At 37.3% G+C, this 22,043-nt stretch overlaps 1 protein-coding gene across 3 annotated transcripts in view; it reads left to right on the forward strand.

Moving 5' to 3' along the window:
• elmo1 (engulfment and cell motility 1 (ced-12 homolog, C. elegans)) overlaps positions 1-22,043 on the forward strand; it is an 83,005-nt gene that overhangs the window by 39,273 nt on the left and 21,689 nt on the right. For 2 of the 3 annotated variants that reach the window (XM_026288938.1, XM_026288937.1), the window contains exons 7-16: positions 1,691-1,726; positions 3,506-3,605; positions 4,485-4,636; positions 5,021-5,099; positions 6,313-6,354; positions 6,518-6,568; positions 6,875-6,997; positions 7,422-7,550; positions 10,130-10,234; positions 11,331-11,439. In XM_026288938.1, the coding sequence (XP_026144723.1) occupies positions 1,691-1,726; positions 3,506-3,605; positions 4,485-4,636; positions 5,021-5,099; positions 6,313-6,354; positions 6,518-6,568; positions 6,875-6,997; positions 7,422-7,550; positions 10,130-10,234; positions 11,331-11,439 (926 nt within the window). The remainder of the gene's footprint in view (positions 1-1,690; positions 1,727-3,505; positions 3,606-4,484; positions 4,637-5,020; positions 5,100-6,312; positions 6,355-6,517; positions 6,569-6,874; positions 6,998-7,421; positions 7,551-10,129; positions 10,235-11,330; positions 11,440-22,043) is intronic. The other variant, XM_026288939.1, reaches the window with a different exon arrangement.

The following is a 22,043-nucleotide window of genomic DNA, read 5'->3' on the forward strand; positions in this document are numbered from 1 at the left end:
AATATTTCTATATATGTTGCTATTTTGAAATTTCTATTAATCAGGAATCCTGAAAACTATGTATATCACAGTTTCCAGAAAAATGCTAAGATGCCTAACTGTTTTCAACATTGATAATAATAATAAGAAATGCTTCTTGAACTGCAGTTTAGCATTTTAGAAAGATCTCTGAATACAACATGAATAAATGCATTAATTAACACAATGTATTCATTTGTTTTTACTGTACTTTCTTATACTTTACTTAATATAGCAGTACTTTGAAACCTGCACTTTTATAATCAGCGTATGTTCGGAAATTAGATTTAGTTTTTTTTGTTTTTGTTTTTTTTTCACAGTTGTACCACTTCCAGGTGTACAAGTGTGCAAGCATATGAATAAGCAATATTATAAAATAAATAAAAACATAAATTCTGAAAAGCAGCAGTCTAAAAACACATCTCTTCCATGTTTATTTGTTTTAAACCCTGACATTAGCTTCTCTACTTTTTTGTATTCTAACTGTTTTCTTTTTATTTATTATACAATTAACAAAAGCAAAATAGTCCACTAATACTAGCTTGCGCTTTTCTTTTTCTATTCTATTGGTTTTCTTTTTATATAATAAAAATAAACCTTGCTATGTGTAATGTGTTAAGCTATTTTAGACTTGTTATAGCACCTACATATCATTGCTTTTTTGTTGATTTTTATTGCTTTCATTGTCCTCATTTGTAAGTCGCTTTGGATAAAAGCGTTTGCTAAATGTAAAAAATCAAAATTGAGTTTTTAAACAATATACAACAAATGTGCTAATTGTGTCAACCTTTTGACAAGTTCATCATGTTTTGTTGAATTTTTACATGACATCTTGGAAAGGGGAAAACAGTCCTGATCATGTGACCGTTTACCCCAGCCATGTAAACGTTTTTTCAAGACATTCTGCACTTTTGGTTGTATTTGACAACTTCGTAAAAATACATCAACAACCCATTCAATCCTGTAGACCTAATAACACTCTCAGAAAAACAAGGTACAAAAGCTGTCACTGGGGCACTATATTTTCAAAAAGTATACACCTTTTGTATTTTATTTACATTTATATATTAGTACCTAAATGGTACATATTTGTAGTTTTTGAAATGTACCGGCCCAGTGAAAGCTTTTGTACCTTTGTTTTTCTGAGAGTGTATGTGTAACCTATTAGATTAAATAGGTTTTAAAAGTACAGTGCAAGTCATTGGTATTGATGAGTCATATCTGTGTATTAAGCCCCATGTCTAAGCCCTGCTGACAGGACCATGAGAGGAAACAAGCCACGTCTGAATCAAAAATGAATGTAATATAATACATGACGATTTGTAATGGATACTTTTGTTGTAATCCTTCACACTTGTTCATAACCACCACAGGGAGTAAAGCACATGTCGTGTATTAAATGCTTGTTAAGGCAGCATGTGTGTGTGTGTGTGTGTGTGTGTGTGTGTTTGCAGTCTTCTCCCAGTGTTCTGCTTTGCATGCTTTATCTCTCTCAGAAAGGGTTTTTAATGTTCAGCTATGTTTCTCTCAACTCATGCCTCACTGGATGTTTAAGATGTTCTGTATTTTGCAATGGTTTTTTCCTAATGTCATAATGGGTTCAGAAAGGAATATCTGGACGCTGACTGTGTGTTTCTGTCTCTCTGACGTCAAAGTTTTTAAATCTTTTCAGGCGGTATCAGAAGCTGCAGAAGATCATGAAGCCCTGGTAAGCCCCTCCTCTCGAGCTGGCCCTTACCAGCCGAGTCTCTGCATGATCGGGCTCTGGCCTCAGTGCCAATCAGAGCCATTTTTCTGATGATTTTTGTTATTTCCATGTAACCAAGTCATCTTTCTTTCTTTTGCATGTGGTATTGGGCAACATTGGTCCTTTAGGGGGAACTTTGCACTCAACTTTCGGAAAAAAAATGTTCTTCCATTTATCGACAAGAACATTTCCATGATTGTAACCCCCACCATTCCTCTTAAAGCTGATCAAAACCCTTCTGGTTGCTTAAAGTCCTGTTGCCCAGGATCCTTCTAAAATGATTGGTTGTCATAAACAACCAGGGACCTCAGCTAAACTCAGTCACATTCCATGTACATTACATTTACTCAACATTAAATATCCCTTCGGGAGATGTCATCATCTCTCAATGTCACTATGGTAAATATTTGTAGGGTTTTGCCCAATTCCAGCTGCAAATACTTCCTGCTCCCAGTGGTGCATTTATGAGTGGCTGTTCAAACTAATAATTTTTTATTGTGAGGTCTAACTTACGCTGTATTAACTCCCTGCTACCCTCAAATACTCAACACTAAGCTCAGTGCAGGCATCTTTATTATGTCTTTTCTGTTTAATATCTAGGGCTCTGCCTTTTATGTTCTTTAGAAAACTGAGGTATTTGTGACGATAGGGGGCAGTGTTATTCATGTTAAAGCCAAAAATCTTACCATATGATGCTGTCGCACACACTGAGGATTTGTAAATTAGATTTTGTAGACACTATCTGATTTAATTAAGGTCTGATTTACTCAAAACTCTGGAGTAATTAAGTCTTATTACTTAAAGGAATATTTGAGATTTAATACAAATTACCCTATTATCGACAGCATCAGTGACATGCTTGTGTGATAGTAGCTTTGCCCAGTAGACTTTTTTTTCTCATCAAATTAAGGTACACAGTTATGTTTTGTGCAATCACAGCATGCTGTTTATTGAAGTTAAACATAATTTACTTACTCCCATGTTGTTCCAAAATTGGATGCCTTTTTTTTTTTTTCTGGAACATAAAAAAGAAGATATTTCACAGAACTGTGTTCACCACTGTTCTTATTGTTCGCTGAAACTAAAAATTGCATCATTATTTGAGAGCTGTAATAAAATGTAAACATTAGGAAGCTTGCATTGAAAATAAACTGAAATAAGTTTTGTATTGAAATTGTATTGAAATATTTAAAACAACCAGAAACTAATAAAAATGCCCAAAAGCACAAAATATAAAAAATCTATCTATTAATAAAATTAAAGCATACAAATTAAATATTAAAAGAAAAAAAACTCGCTAGACATGATTTAACACTCTTCCACAAAAGATAGAATGACATACAGGTTTGGAGCAATATGAGGGATTAAATTATCACAATTAATTTACATTTTTGGTAATAATATGCCTTTTAACTTGTAATTGACCTGAATATTCCTTTGAAGACTAGAGTATTTTGTTGTATGTTCAGCCATCATAACTTTAACATCAAACTGCTGCATGATAGCACTGATCATTTCTGCCAGTGTGATTCCACTGCTGCCAAACTCTCTGGCATTCACTGCTCTTCTGAAGGACAGGAACATCAGCTTGGACTGACTCCATGTCCTCCTGTTCTTCAGCTGCACCAGTACTTGACTCTTCTCGCTCGCTATCGCTCTGTAAAGCTGAGGCTTGGCTGTTCTTTCAGTGCGGGTGAGCGATGGAGACGTGGCTAGTGGCTGTTGTCTTGTCTTTTTTAGCTTTGGTGACCTGCTCTCTTTTACACTGACGGCCTTCGTGGAGCTCATGGACCATGGCATTGTCTCCTGGGACACCTTCTCAGTGGCCTTTATCAAGAAGGTGCGTCTACATGGGTATCAGTGGAAGTCTTTTCAGAAGTTGCCAGTTTCCATTAAATGGAAAGGGTATCAAATAGATTGCTGCAGGGATGATGTGTTTTTGTAGGCTAACTGGGACATTGACATCACACTTATTTCCTCAGAATAATGTATGATTCGTACACTTTTTTTAAAAAATTTGTTTATTTTATTTAAAGCTAGACTTGAGCTGTAAAAGATGCACCAGACTGTAACGTCACTACCGTTGAGTTCTGACATCTTTGTATTTGTTTAAATACATTTTCCCTGAAAGTCTGACGTAAGAGTGCAATTATGAACACAGCAATGATGGAAAAGTGACTAGTAAATAGATGAATTTACTAATTCAGTTCTCCTAGACAACTTCGGTAGTCCCATTTAGCCACTTGTTCAAGACAAGTCAAATCTATAAAAAATATTACTGAGATAGTTTATGTTGTAGAATAAAGTATGAAAGTATCTTGAGCTTTTATCAGGCATTTAACCAAAATCGCATGATTTGACTTTGAGACAATGGAACCAGAAGTGCTAAAATGCAAATTTCTGCATTTAAATTATCCTTGCAGCACTCATTTATTTAAAAATGTATTTATTTTTTATGGTATGCACAAAGAGGAAAATGTTTTATAAGCTTTTAACAATACATGAACATATGGTTTACAAACCGATGTTAAAGGGTTGTGACTGAGTTGATGCTTCTGAAGAATTATTACTTTTTTTGATCATTGAAAATGGGTATTTAAAAAATCTCACAATACACTGAACTGCACCATGTTCTTGCACTCTAGAGTTTAAACATTCAGTGTCCAGATTTCTGTGCCTCCTTTTTAACCAATCAAAGCCCCTCTCACCTCATCCTCAGATTGCCAGTTTTGTGTGTAAATCTGCCATGGACACTGCTGTACTCCAGAGGTCTCTGGCCATCCTGGAATCAATGGTGCTCAACAGTCAAGATCTCTACCAGAAGGTGGCTCAAGAAATCACTATTGGCCAGCTCATCCCCCATCTCCAAGGGTATGGACAGTTGATAGCTCAAATTGAGACTATTTAAAGGAAAAGTTGAGACAAAAATTTAAATGTCACTTATTTATCCATATGGCATTTTAAACTTCTATTGCTTTTAATTTTTTTGTGGAACGCAACTTTAATACAGTTTGAAGAATGTAATATAAAGAAGGCATACAGTGACTACCAGACTCAGAAATTATAAAAATGCACCTTATTATTGGACCATATAGCCAATGCAGCCAAGTGTGAATACATACTTCTGGGCATCAAGCTTTAGGTGCTCAACAAACCTTAGTAACTATATGCTTTTGTTGTAAACAATGTCAGTGTTGGCGAGCCTTGCCTTTAATTGCCACTCTTAGTTTTTGTTTTTTCCCTCTCTGGGAACAGGACGGATCAGGACATTCAGACTTACACCATCGCAGTGATTAATGCGTTGTTCCTCAAAGCCCCTGAGGACAAGAGACAGGTACAGCACACACGCACAAACCCATTTGTTTGTTGTTGTCTGGGCTAAATAATGACACTGTGTCTTCATCAGGCAAGACGTGAGAAAATGTCAAGTGAATCACTTCCATGTTTGTCTAAATTTGAGTTCTAACAAGCTGTGACTGTCAGTAGCGTAACACAGCATTTTAGGCATTCAGGGCATTTTAGAAATTAAAAAGACTTGATGCTGGAAATTTAGAACTTAGAATGCAGTTCACTTGGTGAAAGGTTATGCAAATATGTCACTTAATTTGGAATAATTATGTATTTTGCACCTGTCTTTGTAAATGTGCAATTTGTGAGTTTTCCATCTAAGGTCATTTCCTTTCAGCCTCCACTCACATTTAATGCCTGTTATTCTCAATAGCCAATTGAGTGGGTAAGACAACAATCTTTAAGTGTGTGGTCACATTCACCGTTATTCTGCAGATTTTACTAAGCAGAATCCAGTATTTTTAATAGGAATCCATGCAATTACGACTATCACATAAGAGCAGAATGCAGATTTCATAACACGTTTAAGTTCGCACAAATTTTCTGTGTTGTCCAAGAATGAGCATCCATGGGAATTTTGTTTTATACATTGCCGACCTTTTTTTGTCTGCAAAATGTCTCTGAAGCAACATTGATGTCGTTTTGATAAACTTAAGTGAAGGGAAAGTATAAAACTAGCTAGTATTATAAAGCTTTCGTAAGCAAAATTAGCCATATTGCTAACTCCCCTTAGACTTAGCCACTTAGACCACTGAATTATATCACCCCTCATTCCTTCAACCATTTGCCGCTCTCCAAAGATATGTCAGAAAGCCTCAACATGCAAAACTAATGACCGACAGCGAGTCGGACGGACTCTCCCAGTGTTCAGATTGGCTAACACATGCTAACTGTTTACAGAGCCCAGGGCTGAGTGGTTTCTCAGGGCACCTATTTTTGAGATATCTGTCAGGTAGTTGGACATTTTATTGCGTGGTATTAAAAAATTGCTTACAGCAGCTTTAAGTAAGAGAGAGCGGGCTTGTGTAACTGCCTCATTTCCTAAATGTCGATTTACAGTTTCTTCAGGTCTGTTTTGCTGACCTCTCATTTCTGTTCTACTAACAAAATGCCTCTGCTTTCTCTTGCTTCTTTTCCCTTCTCTTTTTCTGTCTCATTCTCTCATTATTCCTTCCCTCTCACTGTGCTCGTAATGGTAGTTTGATGAGGACAATGTGAACATCCTTGATTGTCCTCTTACAGTAAGTGCTCTCTAGTTGAGGTAAAGCATGTGTAGGTGATTTAACTGCTATTTGACTGAGATGGTTCATGTGTTTGTAGAGCTACACCTTTTGAAGAGGTCATTGGATATGTGTGTGTGGGTCTGTGAGAACTAAGGTGACTCAATGTTTTGTTTGATTGTAGGAGATGGCTCACATTCTAGCACAGAAGCAGCTGCGCTCAATCATCCTCAGCGTAAGTGCACAGTATACGTATTACTAAAATAGTATGAGTAGTAACATAAACATCTCTCTCTGGTGTTGCTCTAATGTAATTAACGCAGGAAATATAAGAAAATATAATTTTCTTCAAGTCCCAGGAAAGCAGTAGGTAGTAGTAGTAGTAGTAGTGTTTTTATATGCGTAGCTTCTTTCATACGTAAAAATTAGATCAAAATGCTGATTATAAAACAAGAGATGTTTTAGAAAAGGAAAGTAATATCTCCAAAGCAGTGCAATGGTCTTCATATGTCTTAAATTCTCTTTCACGCTTGTTTGTCAGAATGTGATCAGGAGTAACAAACCCATAAATGATGAAATGGCCCACCAGTTGTATGTGCTACAAGTTTTGACCTTTAACCTTTTGGAGGACCGCATGATGACAAAGATGGATCCTCAAGACCAGGTGAACCTCTGTCTGCAACTGTTTAATCTTACTTCTTATACTTATTATTTATTTATTTATTTATTTATATGAAATCTTAATTTCAGTTTAATTATTTTTTATGGTCACACTTTATTTTATGGTCCAATTCTCGCTATTAACAAACCATTAACTATGATTTTTACCTCAATAAACTCCTAATTAGTAAGGTAGATGTAGAATATGGTCATGCAGAATATGTGCTTTATAAATACTGATAAACAGCCACTATGTTAATAATAGACATGTTATAAAAGAGACTAGTTAATAGTGAGAATTGGGCCCTATACTAAAGTGTTACAATTTTATTACTTTAAAAAAAGAAAGAGTGATATGAGAAACATATAGCTATTGTTAGCCTGTTGTTTTGATTGAGAGATGAGAATCTGTACCTGTGTTTGTATAGGCTCAGAGGGACATCATCTTTGAGCTGCGCAGGATCGCTTTTGACGTTGAGTGTGAGTCTAACAACAGTGGCAGCATTGAGAAGCGCAAGTCCATGTACACCAGAGACTACAAAAAGCTGGGCTTTATCGTAAGTTTTATATGTATGTATGTATGTATGTATGTATGTGTATATATATATATATATATGTATGTGTATGTTTCATATTTACTCAAGTGAGAATTAGTGGTGGAGATTGCCATTTCACTATGGGTGCAATCGAAAAAGTCTCATTTAAAATTTCATTTCAAAAATTTAATAAGGCCTCAATCAAATAGCTGCAAGAGAAAATCCATGAACAGTGACCAAAACGTTTTATGACTGTAGTTTTATTTATTTATTTAGCTAAAGCTGGTTGTCCCTAAATAATATCACTATAATTGCATAGTTCAAAGCATTGTCTGAGTCCATTGAAGCTCGGCTAAGCTCAGAACATTCAGAGCTCTTTTATCAAATTAGTTTGACACATTTCACTTCAACAGAATATCCGGCACTCTCTCTTTAGCACATCAAAACAGGTCACCTCATCAGATATGACAGAAATGCCACCAGTCAATCTGTCATATTTTAAAAACGATATTATGTGAATTTGTCAGACAGGTTTCAAGTAGGGTTTCAAGGGCTGGGCAATCTCAATGATATATGTAATTTCATTTTTATTTTGTTTGCAAGAAATTGTAAATGATTTTTTTTATTATTAGTAGTTATGTTAGTAGTGGTAATATTTAGTTTTTGGTAGTTTTCTGTTTAACTTTTCACTCAAACTTTAATGCTGACAATACTATTTAAAATAAATAAATACAAAATCCAAAACAGGTAAATTTTTATGAAAAATAAAAGCATTTTTACTAGTGGTCTTTAGCACCCCGCTGAATATCAAAGATTATCAAAAGGCTGAAAAAATATTTTTTAAGATTTAGGATTTAATAAATATATTTTAAATAAATTGTAATAAATATATACATTTAATGTAATAAATAAATTAATCAGTAGATGAGCCTGCTATACAATTTACCTGGTATCAGAGAACATCCGAGGCGGGTGTGAAGAAGAGTTCGAGGCAGGAAAGGCCTGTGTGCAGGAGCATATTACGGTCAGTAGCCTGAAGGGAACAAGACTGAAATTGTTGTGTGCTTCTAAGCCCCTGTGAGCTTCTGAGGTTCACTAAGACCCCTTTCACAGTGCCGTGTGCTGTCTGAAGATAACACCTTCCCTAAATTCCTCCTGCGGTGTTAACACCTCCTCACACACACACACACACACACACACACACACACACACACACACACACTCGTTTTTCCATGCCACCAATGTCAAATGACCGGTAGCTCTGAGGGTCTAGACACCATGTTCACAGCGTTTTAGGAGAAGTGTGGAGTTTGTTTCTCCCTGTTATCTGCTGTTAGGGAGCTGTGAAGACAGCAGTGTTGCTAATGAGGGCTGTGTTCCAACTCTCTCAGGGCATTGTCACATTGATGGATGGGAAATTGGTCTCCAGTGCCCTCACCACAGACATTTCTTTAAGTACTGTGCTCTGCCAGTGGACTCCGGCAGTGTTCAGAATGGAAATTAGCATTTTGCATACTGTATTTACTGTATGCTACAGTATATTTTATATAATATACTGTACATACACTATCCCTCAAAAAGACTTGAGTAGATGTGTAGATCTTAATGCTGCAAAAGATTTCAAAATTCTGTTCTTCTGAATTTGTGTTCATCAAAGAATCCTGTTAAAAAAAAAAAAAGTTTTGCGGTTTCCACAAAAATATTAAGCACAACTGTTTTTAACATTGATAACAATAAGTATTGCTTTAGCTCCAAATCAGCGTATTAGAATGATTTCTGAAGGATCATCACTAGAATATGTGCTATTTTAAATAAACGTTAAAACAGAAAACAGTTCTTTAAATTGTAATATATTTTTAAATATTAAATTAAATTTCACAATACTATATTTATTTTTTTAACCAAAAAATTCAGCTTTAGTGAACATAAGTGTTGAATGTTGAACATAAGTGTAGTAAACATGTAGACCTCTCCTGTTTCCTGATCCCCGATCCCGTTCCCCTCTCTCTGTCCCACTTTGTTTCCTGTCCACTCACCGTCCTACCAGAATAAAGATATAAAACACCAACAAAGGATTATGTATTCAAAACTGCAAATGTACAAAGTTAGTATGCCCTTCCAAACATACCCTCAAGCTCTGTTTCTTTGTATCTTTGTCTCGTAGTAAACCATGTTTCCACTCTCTCTGGTTCCTCTATTCAGTGTGGCCCGGATCCACCAGGGTCCATCCGAAGGCAAGAACTTTCAAACCCAGCGTAATTAACAAACTGTAAATCCAGTCAGACAGCCACCAAGCCCTCATCCCCAAAGGCAACCATCCCAGATTTTCTGAAAAGCGTAGATTAGTTTGAAGTAGACGGTCGAGTAGAGGGAGCCGATATCGCAGTCCAAGCTTTTGCAGAAAGCTTGCTGGGTCTATGTCATCCGTTGGGGATATGGACTCTTTCAGCAGTTTGTGCCGTGGAACCAATTTGACACTTGTCTTATCTCGACTTGGCCTCTCTGAATGCAATACGAGACTCTTGGCGTGATTACAATGCGAGTCATGGAGTCACGGCTGGAGTGTGTGTTTACTCTCGATCATGCTTGTGTTTGTGTAGAATCACGTGAATCCTGCGGTGGACTTCACTCAGATTCCTCCTGGGATGCTGGCTCTGGACAACATGCTCTATTTTGCCAGACACCATCAGGACGCTTATATCAGGGTAAGATGCGCTCACGTTACGTAGGTGTGGAATTGAGAAAATGCTTTTTATTTATAATCTGTTTTAATTATAGTCGGACTAGGGCTCAGTTATCACCTCCTAAGCCAAGTGTTAACTCACTGAGTCATGCTTTTACATTAAAGGGTTAATTCACCCAAAAATGAAAATAGTCATTAATTACTCACCCTCATGTCGTTCCAAACCTGCAAGACCTCCGTTCATCTTCAGAACACATATTAAGATATTTTTTATGAAATCTGAGAGCTTTCTGACCCTCCATAGAACACAACACAACTGCCACGTTCAAGGCAAAGGAAGGTAGTAAGGACATTATTAAAATAAACCATGTTGCATCAGTGACTCAACCGTAGTTTTATGAAGCTACGAGAATCTTTTCCGTGAACGATATGTCTTACGGATTTGAAAAGACATGAGGGTGAGTTTATTAATGACTTTTTAATTTTTGGCTGAACTATCCCTTTAGATGAGTTGTATTAAGGATAACATGAAATGAAATTCAACCTATCATTTTGTAAATGCATGTTATAGGTTACATATGTTCAACGGTTTGTGCAAGAGTGCTGGAATGGAGTAAATCTTAATGGTAAACTTGTTTTTGTGTCTGGTTTCTCTGCTCTTACTGTTTAAAAAATAAAATTCTTATTCTCCTCCAAAATGCATCATCTACCCCTCTGTTCATACTCATAAGGAAAGTGGAGTAGGGTTGAATGAGGACAGTTCTTGTCTCCTTGCATAGCTCTTTAACTGTACTATTCCACTTCACTGCCCTCTACAGCTGTGTTCTGTGACTCTTCAGCCCATCGCTGCTTTCAGGCGATACCCTGATAAACACTAAAATATACTCAGTGCTCAGCATACACTCCAGCACCCTTACATTTAACAGGGTCTCATCATCACAGGTTCCAGGACAACCCCTCCTAGCCTGAAATACACCTTATACCGTTTTTTTCTTCTAGTTCTAGTTTATTTTTTCTATTTCTAGTTAATGTAAAGTCTTTTTCCCCTACAAAGCATTATGCTTTAATAGATTTATTGGTATTAAATGTACACATTGAATTATGTCTGTATATTACAGATTGTACTGGAGAACAGCAGTCGTGAGGATAAACATGAATGTCCATTTGGGCGCAGTAGTATCGAACTGACGAAGATGCTGTGTGAAATTCTCAAAGTTGGAGAACTTCGTAAGTATCATTTTAAAACTTAAAAACTTGTTTTTTCTTTTATTTACCATCGATTTGTGCCAGACGTCTCCATCGGGTTTCATAATTGAAAGAATCTTTTTGGTCTGTCTTTCTTTTTGTCTTTGTCTTTCTTCTACACATGTTGAGAGTGAACAGTTGCCAGCAGTGAAGATAAAAGGCAACATTAGACTTTATAATTGTAGAGGAGTTCATGAATTAATAAAGTAAAGAGCCTAATGTTTGCCCTCTTCCACCTCTGCAGTGTCTGAGCTTTTATGTCTTGCTTTTATGTCTCAAGTTGAGGAGACCGCAGCAACCAGTGTTGTCTGGTATGAGCTACTGCATAAGGATTGAGACCAGTCTGACTCAAATTCAAAGCAGGATGCTTGGTTATGTTGTTTCGACCTTGCACATAAGGGAATGAGTAATGGGAAGTGGCAGGGAGAGACATATGATATATGTAGGTGAGCAGGACAGAGAGGTGTGGGATAGATCTCCCTGTGAGATGTTATGGGCCCTATCTTGCACCCAGCGCAATTGACTTTGTACACCGACGCATGTGTCATTCCTATTTTGCACCCGCGCAAAGCGCGCTTTTCCCTCCACAGAAGCACGTCGCTAAACTAGTGAATGAACTTGCGCTCCCTGGGCGGTTCAGCGCAAAAAAGGAGGCGTGTTCCGGCGCAAACGATCCCTGGTGCTATTTTGTTGTTCCATTAAACAATTGCGCCACTGACCAGAAAAAACCTAGTCTAAAGTCAGTGGCTTGTTGCGCGTTGCTCATTATGCTATTTTAAGGGCGCATGCTTGGCCATAATGTATAGCGTGCACAACGCGCATACACTTTGCTCATGTAATCTACACAGATGCAACAGTTATTTTTGCAAATCATAAATTGTTACACTAAAAAAATATTAACACATGAGATGACGGAAATCATTGTGGTGTGCCACGAAGATGTGAAAAAAATAGGCATAAAACTAGCTCACAAATTATTCAGGCTAATTATTCTCCCATCCCCATACAACACAACTTCTCTGTCTTTCACTGCTCTTACAAGAACATCAGTCTCCTCGGCTGTGAACCGCTCCTGGCGTGCGCCTGGTAAATACGCCATAATAATAGCAATCCATAATGGAACTTGCGCACCTGCTTTTAAAGGGAATGTTGGATGACGCTCTGATTGGTTTATTTCACGTTACGCCCAAACCACACCTATGAATAATGAAGCTACTTCAGACTAACCCATTTTAGATTTGCGCCGGGCGCAAGAGCCATTTATCTCCCGGGAAAATAGCAACAGCGCCGAGACCCGCCCACAAAGTTACTTGCGCTTCGCGCTTTGACACTTGCGTTTCAGATCGTTAAAATAGGGCCCTATATGTGTAACCACTGATGTCACATAAACTTTTTTTAACAATGTCCTTACTACCTTTCTGGGTCTTGAATGTGGTAGTTGTGTCACTGTCAGTGGAGGGTCAGAAGTAGGGCTGTTACTTTTGTGAAAAAATCATTTTCGATTTTTAAGACACAAGTGTTCATTGAATCGATTGTAAAATCGATTTTCCATGTCTTAAAAAAAAGACGTTTCCTTTTTCAACGTCAAATAACGGACGAACGTAAAGAGAGCGCTGGAAAGACACAAGTCAGCAATATTTCTTGTTTATTGGCATGAAGTTTCATGCAGAACAGCAACAGGAGTGCAACATTCTCGAAAAAATATGTATGCAGAGACGACGGCTGCCATAACAAAAGAAAAACATCACTGCAGGCTTCAACCCAGCTGCGTTTATGATTTAGGCAATTCAAAAATCTCCAAGATTATTTTAAATAATGATTCAATCCATTTCAAACAACTGTTCAAAAAGTGAAACTTTAAATGGACTTGAGAACAGGCCATGTGTGTTTTTTATTGAAGTAACCAACACTTAGGCTAGATGGCACTAGGCAGGCTTAAGGAAATGCGCAAAAAGGCTAGGGCCATTACAAATGTATTGGGCAGGAAAACAAGTCGATCAACATTTTCGGGGTCCAGAGCAGAGTGTTTTTTATTCACTATATGTCCAGCTGTTGAGAAGACATGCTCCGACCGCACTGATGTCCCAGGGACACTCAGGTACAGCTGTGCAAGGTGGGGGTATTACCGGTTGCTCTCAGCTTGCAACGGTCCTTTTCATAACTCCAAATCTCCTGTAACTAGATGCGCGATTGAGGCGAATTCGCGTCTACCGAGCTGCGTGAGACCTCAATACACGTGTAAACGCATCTTTACCTTGACTTAACATTGAAATCATTCGCGCCAGACGCTATATTCGCGTTTGATGTGAACCCAAAGAGGTCGCTTTCGACGTCACTGGGTCTTGTAGGCGCGTAAAATTGCTGGTATTTTCTGTCTAGCTTTCACAACGCATGCTGCACTTTTGGAATTCTTTATTTTCTTTTTCTGCTTGCTTGTGAGTTTTGTTACATCTATATTTTTAATTGTTTAATTATTTTAAAATTAATAGTGTACATATTTGGTATATCGATTCCCTATTTTCATTTTTGAAACTCTTTTTGGTTGGTCTGACTGATTGTGCAATCGATTTTCGAACTAAAAGTGACAGCCCTAGTCAGAAGGTTCTCGGATTTCATCAAAATGATCTTATTTTGTGTTCCAAAGATGAACAAAGGCCTTGCAAGTTTAGAACAACATGAGGGTGAGTAATTTATGATAGCATTTTCATTTTTGGGTGAACGGTCCCTTTAAGACCTAGTATTAACATAGTGGCTATGTTCATGCAACTGGCCACTGGTTCTTAGATAAGTCTGTTGGATTTTGATTTTATTTTTTATTCATGCTATTGTTCAAGCTGCATGATTAATGGTATCGTTCATGTCCAGTGCGAGTCTACTCACTATAAAGAAATGAATATTCTAGTCATATACTATTAAATAAGAGTTTCTGAACTCACATCCAACATTTCTACAAGATCTGCGATTCTCCTTTCCTACTCTTGAGTTCTGAGGAATCACAAAATAACTATAAATACTTTGCTATATTCAGTCACGCACCATTTAATGTGGCACAGTTGAAGTGATTCATCACACATTTATTAAGCACAATATTGGGAGATTAATGAGCAGCCAGCAAAGCATTTTATTGTTTAAAAACTCCATTTGGTATTCTGATTCAAGTTAGCAGAGGAGAGGTTATTAGCACAACCTCACTGACAGCTTTTGGGCATTATTGAACGGCAAGTATATTCTCAGTGGAGATTGCTCCACCATCCTGTCATCGGAAACTTAAATAAATGAACTTGCTGAGAAAGCTTAATGTAATTCCTCATTTAAAAGTAACGTGTGCATTTTAAAGCCAGAACTGAGGTAGGACACTTCTTTTTTTATAACAAGGGGAAGATTTTCATTCAGAGAGATTAGTGAGGGTAGACTCTAGATGTGACCCTTAAAAGTTGGGACCTCTTCTCATTTGGTATCTTCTTCAAATAGACAGACATGGCCTAGAGTGCTCACCAATCCAGGAGGAGTCCTGTCACACCTGTGAAAGCTCTGGAGACCGATGCAGTGTTGCAGATGATTGCTCATTTTATGTTAATTAGAGTTTCCCAACACTTGTTTTAGCTTTTAGGTCATCATTTCCCTTCAATTATGCTGATACAATACCCTGTTGCAGGCAAACAATTCTAGCTGAACCATCTCTTAATACCCAGTCAATTTGCCCTTACTGGTGATAGATTTTTAATGGCATATCCCACATCACATTTAAATAGGTTTTATCTAGCTGTGGCACAAGAGTTTCTGTTCGGCCGCTACTTCTGTCAGCAGTCATGAATTATTTATGAGGAATCCAGGTGTCCCTGCTTCACCTCCTCTCAGAGAAGCGCTGAAAGTTTTATAGCTGTCCGTGTTTTTCCTGCAAAAGCTTTAATGGAATCTGTGCTGGTCAGGCGTCATGCAATGGCTTCCTATTTCAGTCTTTAAAAAGGCATATCTAATATTTATGAGAAGAATCAAAATGGCTACAGGATGAAATGTCCTTGCTTATGCATTTTTGGTGTTATTGCACTTTTACAAGGGGAGCAGAGTGGTGCGTTTCCACCTTATTTCTGAAATTACATATTATTGATGCTCAGTAGGCCTACTGTGTATTTTGGGGCCAGCTACAGAGTTGGAATGATCATCGTAAGCACATGTGCATTGCATGTGTCTGTGAAAAAAAGAGCATATAATCTGAAAACCAGTGCATTCATTGACTTTGTGAATTAACATTTTGCAAAGATCCAATTTATATACCATCTAAATCATAAATGTAGCAAAATGTCTGGTGCAGGGGTAGGCAATGCCAGTCCTGGAGTGCCAATGTCCTGCAGAGTTTAGCCTGAACCATGAAAAAAAGCCTCACTTTTCTGTAGCCTCAGGCTGCATTTACACTGCAGGTCTTGATGCCCAAATCCGATTTTCTGACTATCAGATTTTTTTGACGACCCGCTTACATAATCTTTTTAAAAGTGTCCCGTATCCAATTTTTGCATTTACACTGTACACTGCTGAAACTATCAAACGTAGACGTTCTGACCCGGAAAAGGAAGTAAAACAGCACGAAATACAATATGCAGATGCAAATAAATTTATACAGTGTTTTGCTTTCCACAATATTTTGAAAAGTCAACAAAAAAATCAGCAAAACATTGGTCTCGCACAGCGGAGAAAAAAAAAAGGATCCCTTGTTGCAGACTTGGCGAATTTTGCGCCTATAATAAGTCATGTGATCTCAGTTGGTGGTTTCCACCTGAGTTGACGTCACTATTTTAATGACGTACGACTCACATTTACTGGGGAATATCTGATTTGTCTGTTTACATGGCATTCGCAAATGCACGTATCCGATTCATATCCGATTTATTACCACATATGAATGATGCCTCAATCCGATCTGAAAACATCGGAATCCATGCGTTTTTTTCCTGCTTACACGTTCACTGGTCATATCTGCACACATGAGAGGAAAAAATCGGAATTGGGTCACTTGAACCATGCAGTGTAAATGGGACCTTAGTAATCGGACCTTGATTAGCTTGTTCAGGTGTGTTTGATTAGGGTTAGAGCTAAACTTTGCAGGACAGTGGCACCCAAAAAACCAACCTTGGTGACCAACCAACCTGGTGAGTGTGTTTGTAATATATGTGAGTAAAAATAATGCGTTAAGCAAATGCCCTAAAATCTACTTTTGACTTTTAAAGCCATTGTGAACTACAGCATATTTGCAATGTAAAACAATAGGACAAGCTCCAAAACCGAAGTATATGAGCAATAATAATAATGATTCTAAATGATATGATTTATTAACACTACAGTTTAAAAGTGGTTTAAGTTAGGTAGTTTTTTCCATTTATTTGAGAAAGAATTACAGTAAAAAACTATAATATTCTTAAATATTACAATTTAAAATAAGTCTATTTTAATATAATTTGTATTAAATGTAATTTATTTATTTGGTGAAAAGCAGAATTTTCAGCATCATTACTCCAGCCTTCAATATCACATGATGCTTCAGAAATTATTAAAAGAAAATCTACTGACCCCTAACTTTTGAAGATTATATAAAAACATATATTCAGTGAATTATTGTGTAAAAATGTAAAATAACATTAACCATTTAAAACAATCCAGGGATGAATTGACTGCCAATTCTGGCTTTGCTTTGTATTATAATTTGTAAAACAATCACAGTGAACATGTGACAGTCAGATCACTTCGACATCCATGGAGTTTGCTTTCATTAATAAACCCATGAGCATCAGTGATCTCCAGCTCTGCACAGATGTTGCTGTGGGTTAACAGCGTCAGGAATAGACTTGTCTGTAACTGTCCGCTTTATCTCACACCTCTCAGATGATGTTTTTGACATCCCTGCTGCTCCAGCATGGGCTCCCTACTGAGATATGGCACACTTTTAAGACGGGCACATGGCACCTAGAGATGTTCCGATACCCTTTTTCTCTTCCCGATACCGATTCCGATACCTGGGCTCAGGGTATCGGCCGATACCGAGTACTGATCCGATACCTGGGTGTGTATCTGTATATACAGCTGTATATACTACTAGCCCTGTGTAAATTGCTAGAATTCTTTTTATGGTGTGCTTCAGACAGATCCCTCAATAAAACATGAACAAATACATGGTGAACTACTGTATTTATTACAGTATTTTTATTATCTAACATGAATTTGACAGTATTATTTATTTTCATATGCAAAAAAGAACTTCAAATGCAGCCAAAAATCTAACACCGCAAACTAAAAAACGTATTTAAGTTTTACAATATAACTGTATAAAAAAACTGCAACAAATAAGTCTAGGAATATAAAAAAAGATCTATTAATCAGATAATCTCTTTACAACAAAACAAGTAAAAAACAAGCAACCATCTAGGCATAATTATTATTATTATAGAGACGTATTATTATTACTGTAGGCTACAAGAGTAGCTTTATATATTGTCAATTTACTCATGTAAACCAAACATTTATTTTAATGGGCTGCCATGAAGATCTTTGAGTGTCTGTGTTTATGATATGACAGTATTCTCAAATGAAACGGTAAATTCTCATGAAGTGACGGTTTATGCGTTCGTGTCCTCATGACACACAGCAGAGACTACAAAACAGCGAGCTCTCGCGCATCTGTGCCAGTCACCCACAGAGATGTAGATTTTGCGGGAGTAATATTTAAATAGTATTTTGCAGTTTAATATTCACAGACACTAGTATATATTCGGCTACTGTCTGGAGCCCTGCGCTTTGACTTACACGGAAGCGACTGAACGCAGCTGCCGGTACTGAATATACTTGAGAGTCTGTAACTACCGGTACTACAGAGACATACTGCTAACCACTGATCTATAATATAGAAGCGGCTTCACTGTATGTTGGCAGTTTAGAATGTGATGAGTGATCCAGTCATATATAGATCAGGGCTGCTAACGCGTTTTCATTTCTTCTTCGCTGCTCTAAACAGGGGTTGCTTGTGGCAACACAGCACAACTTCCTGTGTTTTCAATGCATTTTGAGCAGCGAAGAAGAACCGTGCAGCGGTTAGGCAAAGCTTGCGGTCATAACTAGGTATTTTTTAAGAAAATGGTATCGGATCGGTATATGGGTTCATGTACTCGCCGATGCCGATGCCAGAATTTGTTGTGGTATCGGAGATATTTCCGATACTAGTATCGGAATCGGAACAACTCTAATGGCACCATGCCTTGGCAAGCCTGAGGGATCAACTTTAAGTCTGTGGATGAAACCAGAAAAGTGTTCCTTTCTGCATATTGACATAGAGCTCCCACATGTCTTGTTAAGTGTAATTGTTTAGTGGGAAATGTTCTCCTAGGAACATCTTCTGCTTCAGTACTTGCTGAGGCTCTTTTTCTCCTCCGTACAAAAATTGCTGGATATGGATGTTGGTATTGACAGACTGTACTATTGAAGTGCCTCAGTTTCGCTTCAGCTGTACTTTTAATAAGACCACTCATGGCACAATGCACAAATGCTGACAAAAACACACACTGTGCGGGCAATAACATGGAGAGGACGATGGACACTAGAGAGCCAAGTTGAGTTAAATGGAAATTTACACTGCCTTTGAAGTGATCCCTGCGGCTGATTCAGATTATAAGGTCCCATTAGCAGCTCAAAAAGAGGTTCAAAAGAACCACTAACATGTAGTATTTTGTCTACTTAAAGTTTAAAAAAAAAAAAAAAAAAAAACAGGTTAAAGGGGTCTTGAACCATTTTAAGGCTGAGGACCACTTTGTGAATAGATGGGGCATAGAAGCCCTGTTGTATTGAGTACTGCATTTTAAACCTGGTCTATAATACACATTATTATAGGCCAAGCATAAAATGCATATCAGTACCATATCAGTGCATTGACCTACTTTATTTAGATGTATACACTGTAAAGCCATCAAATATCATTAGAATGTAGTAAGTTATATTTATTTATAAAGCATCTTTCAACAAAATTGTAAAATGAAGAATAAAAAGGCATGACAATTTAAATGACAAATTAGACAAAAGCAAGTTTGAACAAGTGAGTTTTTAGCCGCACAGAGTCCATAGTTCTAGGTTTCAGAGGAAGAGTCATTCTTTTGTCTTCTATCTAGAACGTGGTACAACTAGCATGATCTGATTTGAGGATCTCAGATTCCTACTAGCGTTGTAGGGTGTTAACATCTCTTTTATATACACAGGGGCTTAACCACCATCACAAGAATTTTAAAATGAATTCTACATTTGACAGAGAGCCAACGTAAATACATTTAAATTGGGGTTACGTGCGAACTCCCTGATGACTAGGTTAAAAGCTTAGCAGCAGCATTTTGAACCACTTGTAGACGTTTGAGGGATGAATTACTGAGACAGGTTAAAAGAGAGTTGCAATAATCAAGGCAGAAGGAAATAAATGCATGTATAATCATTTCCATCTCTGCTGTGGACAAAACTGGCCTCAATTTTGTGATGTCTCTCAACTGATAAAAAACTATTATGAACCAAATAATTTACATGTTGATCAAGAATGAAGGCTGGTCCAATATGAACACCTAACATAGTAAAGGTAAATTTAACAGAATGCAATAAAGAACCAAGGCTTTCCATCACTTTTGTGAGAGCACCAGCTAGAGCAGAGATAAGTACTTCTGTTTTTTTCAGGATTTAACTGTAAAAAAAAATTTGTCATCCAGACGTTAATAGAGGTTATACAATTTTTAAAAGACTAGACAATTTTGTATTTTCCTGTGACTTAGAAAATAAATATATAGTTGAATATTATCTGCATAGCTATGATAGCAAATGCCTTCAAAATTACATATCAGTTGCCCCAGAGGCAGCAAATACAAAGCAAAAAGCAATGGGGCCAAAACAGAACCCTGGGGAACACCACAGGACACAGATGCTGTTGATGAGGTATAATTTTGAACTATTACTGAAAAAGACCTGTCTGATAAGTATCATGTAAACCATCGCAGTGCTGTTCCAGAGATGCCAACCTGCTGTCTAAGCTTCTCAACTAATATACAGGGATCAACTGTATCGAAAGCAGCAGTGAGATCCAATAAAACCAGTACAGAGCATTCCCCTGCATCACCTTGCATTAACAAATCGTTTGAAACTCTGAGTAGAGGGGATTCAGTTGAGTGCATACGATGAAAGCCAGATTGGAATTTATCACTCATTATAACCACCTAAAACAGCTGAGAGCTGATTTACAATAACTTTTTCTAGGATCTTAGCTATAAAAGGTAACTTATAGCACTTTTTTCATTGCATGGTACAATTCTGCTTGGCACAGCACAACTCTGCTTGCGTTTCCACTCCAGATAAGTACCGCTTTAGAGTGGGTGGAATTATTCACATGTCCTTACAGTTGCTCCGCCTCTACTGCCGCGACTCCTGAAAAACGTAATTTTGCAAGCTCTCGCTGGATCCGTCCTCTGCTATCATCAAGAGGAGCGTCAGTACTTATAGGTATGTACTGCAGATCGGAGACTTATGAAAATGATGGTGTGGCTTCCCACATTCGCTCTGCATATCCTTGACAATAACATGGTGATTGTCTTACTGTATCTGCATATATGATCATGTGACATGCATCGGTTGTGAAGTGTGGACGGAGATCGTTTCTGAAACGCTGTAAAAATGCCAGTGTAGACCAGGATCGTTTATATTTTAAAATGCCATTTTAAAACAAAAACGAATTAGTGTGAACAGGGCCTAATTTTACTACATTTTAATGTGGATGAGACAATGACGTTTTTCTTTAGCTTCTTAAATTTGATTAAAGTTAAGTTAAAGATATAAGCTTGTCCAAAAAATTAAGTTATCACATTGCATTGTTCCAAACCAGTTGTCCATAGAGTGAAAGTTAATGGGGTTCAAAACAACATTGGGCCCTATTTTCTTTAATTGAATTGAGAAAAACAAAATGTATGTATCTTCAAAATATCATAATAATGTTTTCCACAGAAGAAATGAAGTCTGTATGAATTAACTTCTCCATGTAGAAGTAAAGATTAAAGTTGTCCCATTTTGGCGATGATAATTGGTTAAATTCTGAACAGTGTACGAAATGTCGGACTGCTGGAATGTCTTTTCAGGACAGAATGAATGGATAAAAAAAATGATACAAATATGAGACAGCTGTGCCATTGGTGTGGTCAAGTTTTCTCATGCAAAATAGATGAGTGAACAGATGCAGCTGCCATCAGCATCTCACTCACATTCAAACACACGCTGACAAACACAGAGGTTCAGGTCCAGTAGAACATCTGCTGTACTTATTATACACAGAGTGATGGATTGAATGTTGTGTGATTAAATAGATACAATCCAGTTTATCTTCAAATGAAAATGAAAAGTGTGTGTATTTAAGGATGTGTATGGTATTTTGTAGATTGACATGCAGTTATGGGAGTTAGTAGACTGTCGTGTTTAGTATAGTTGGTGGATTTGGTTGATGATAGTTGGTTGATGATAGCTTGTGGATTGATGTTCGAGTATGAGACAAATGAACAGATTGGCAGCTGTCTCATCTGCCTTGTATCATC

This window comes from Carassius auratus, chromosome 19 (assembly GCF_003368295.1).
Source record: "Carassius auratus strain Wakin chromosome 19, ASM336829v1, whole genome shotgun sequence".
Classification (NCBI taxonomy): Eukaryota; Metazoa; Chordata; class Actinopteri; order Cypriniformes; family Cyprinidae; genus Carassius; species Carassius auratus.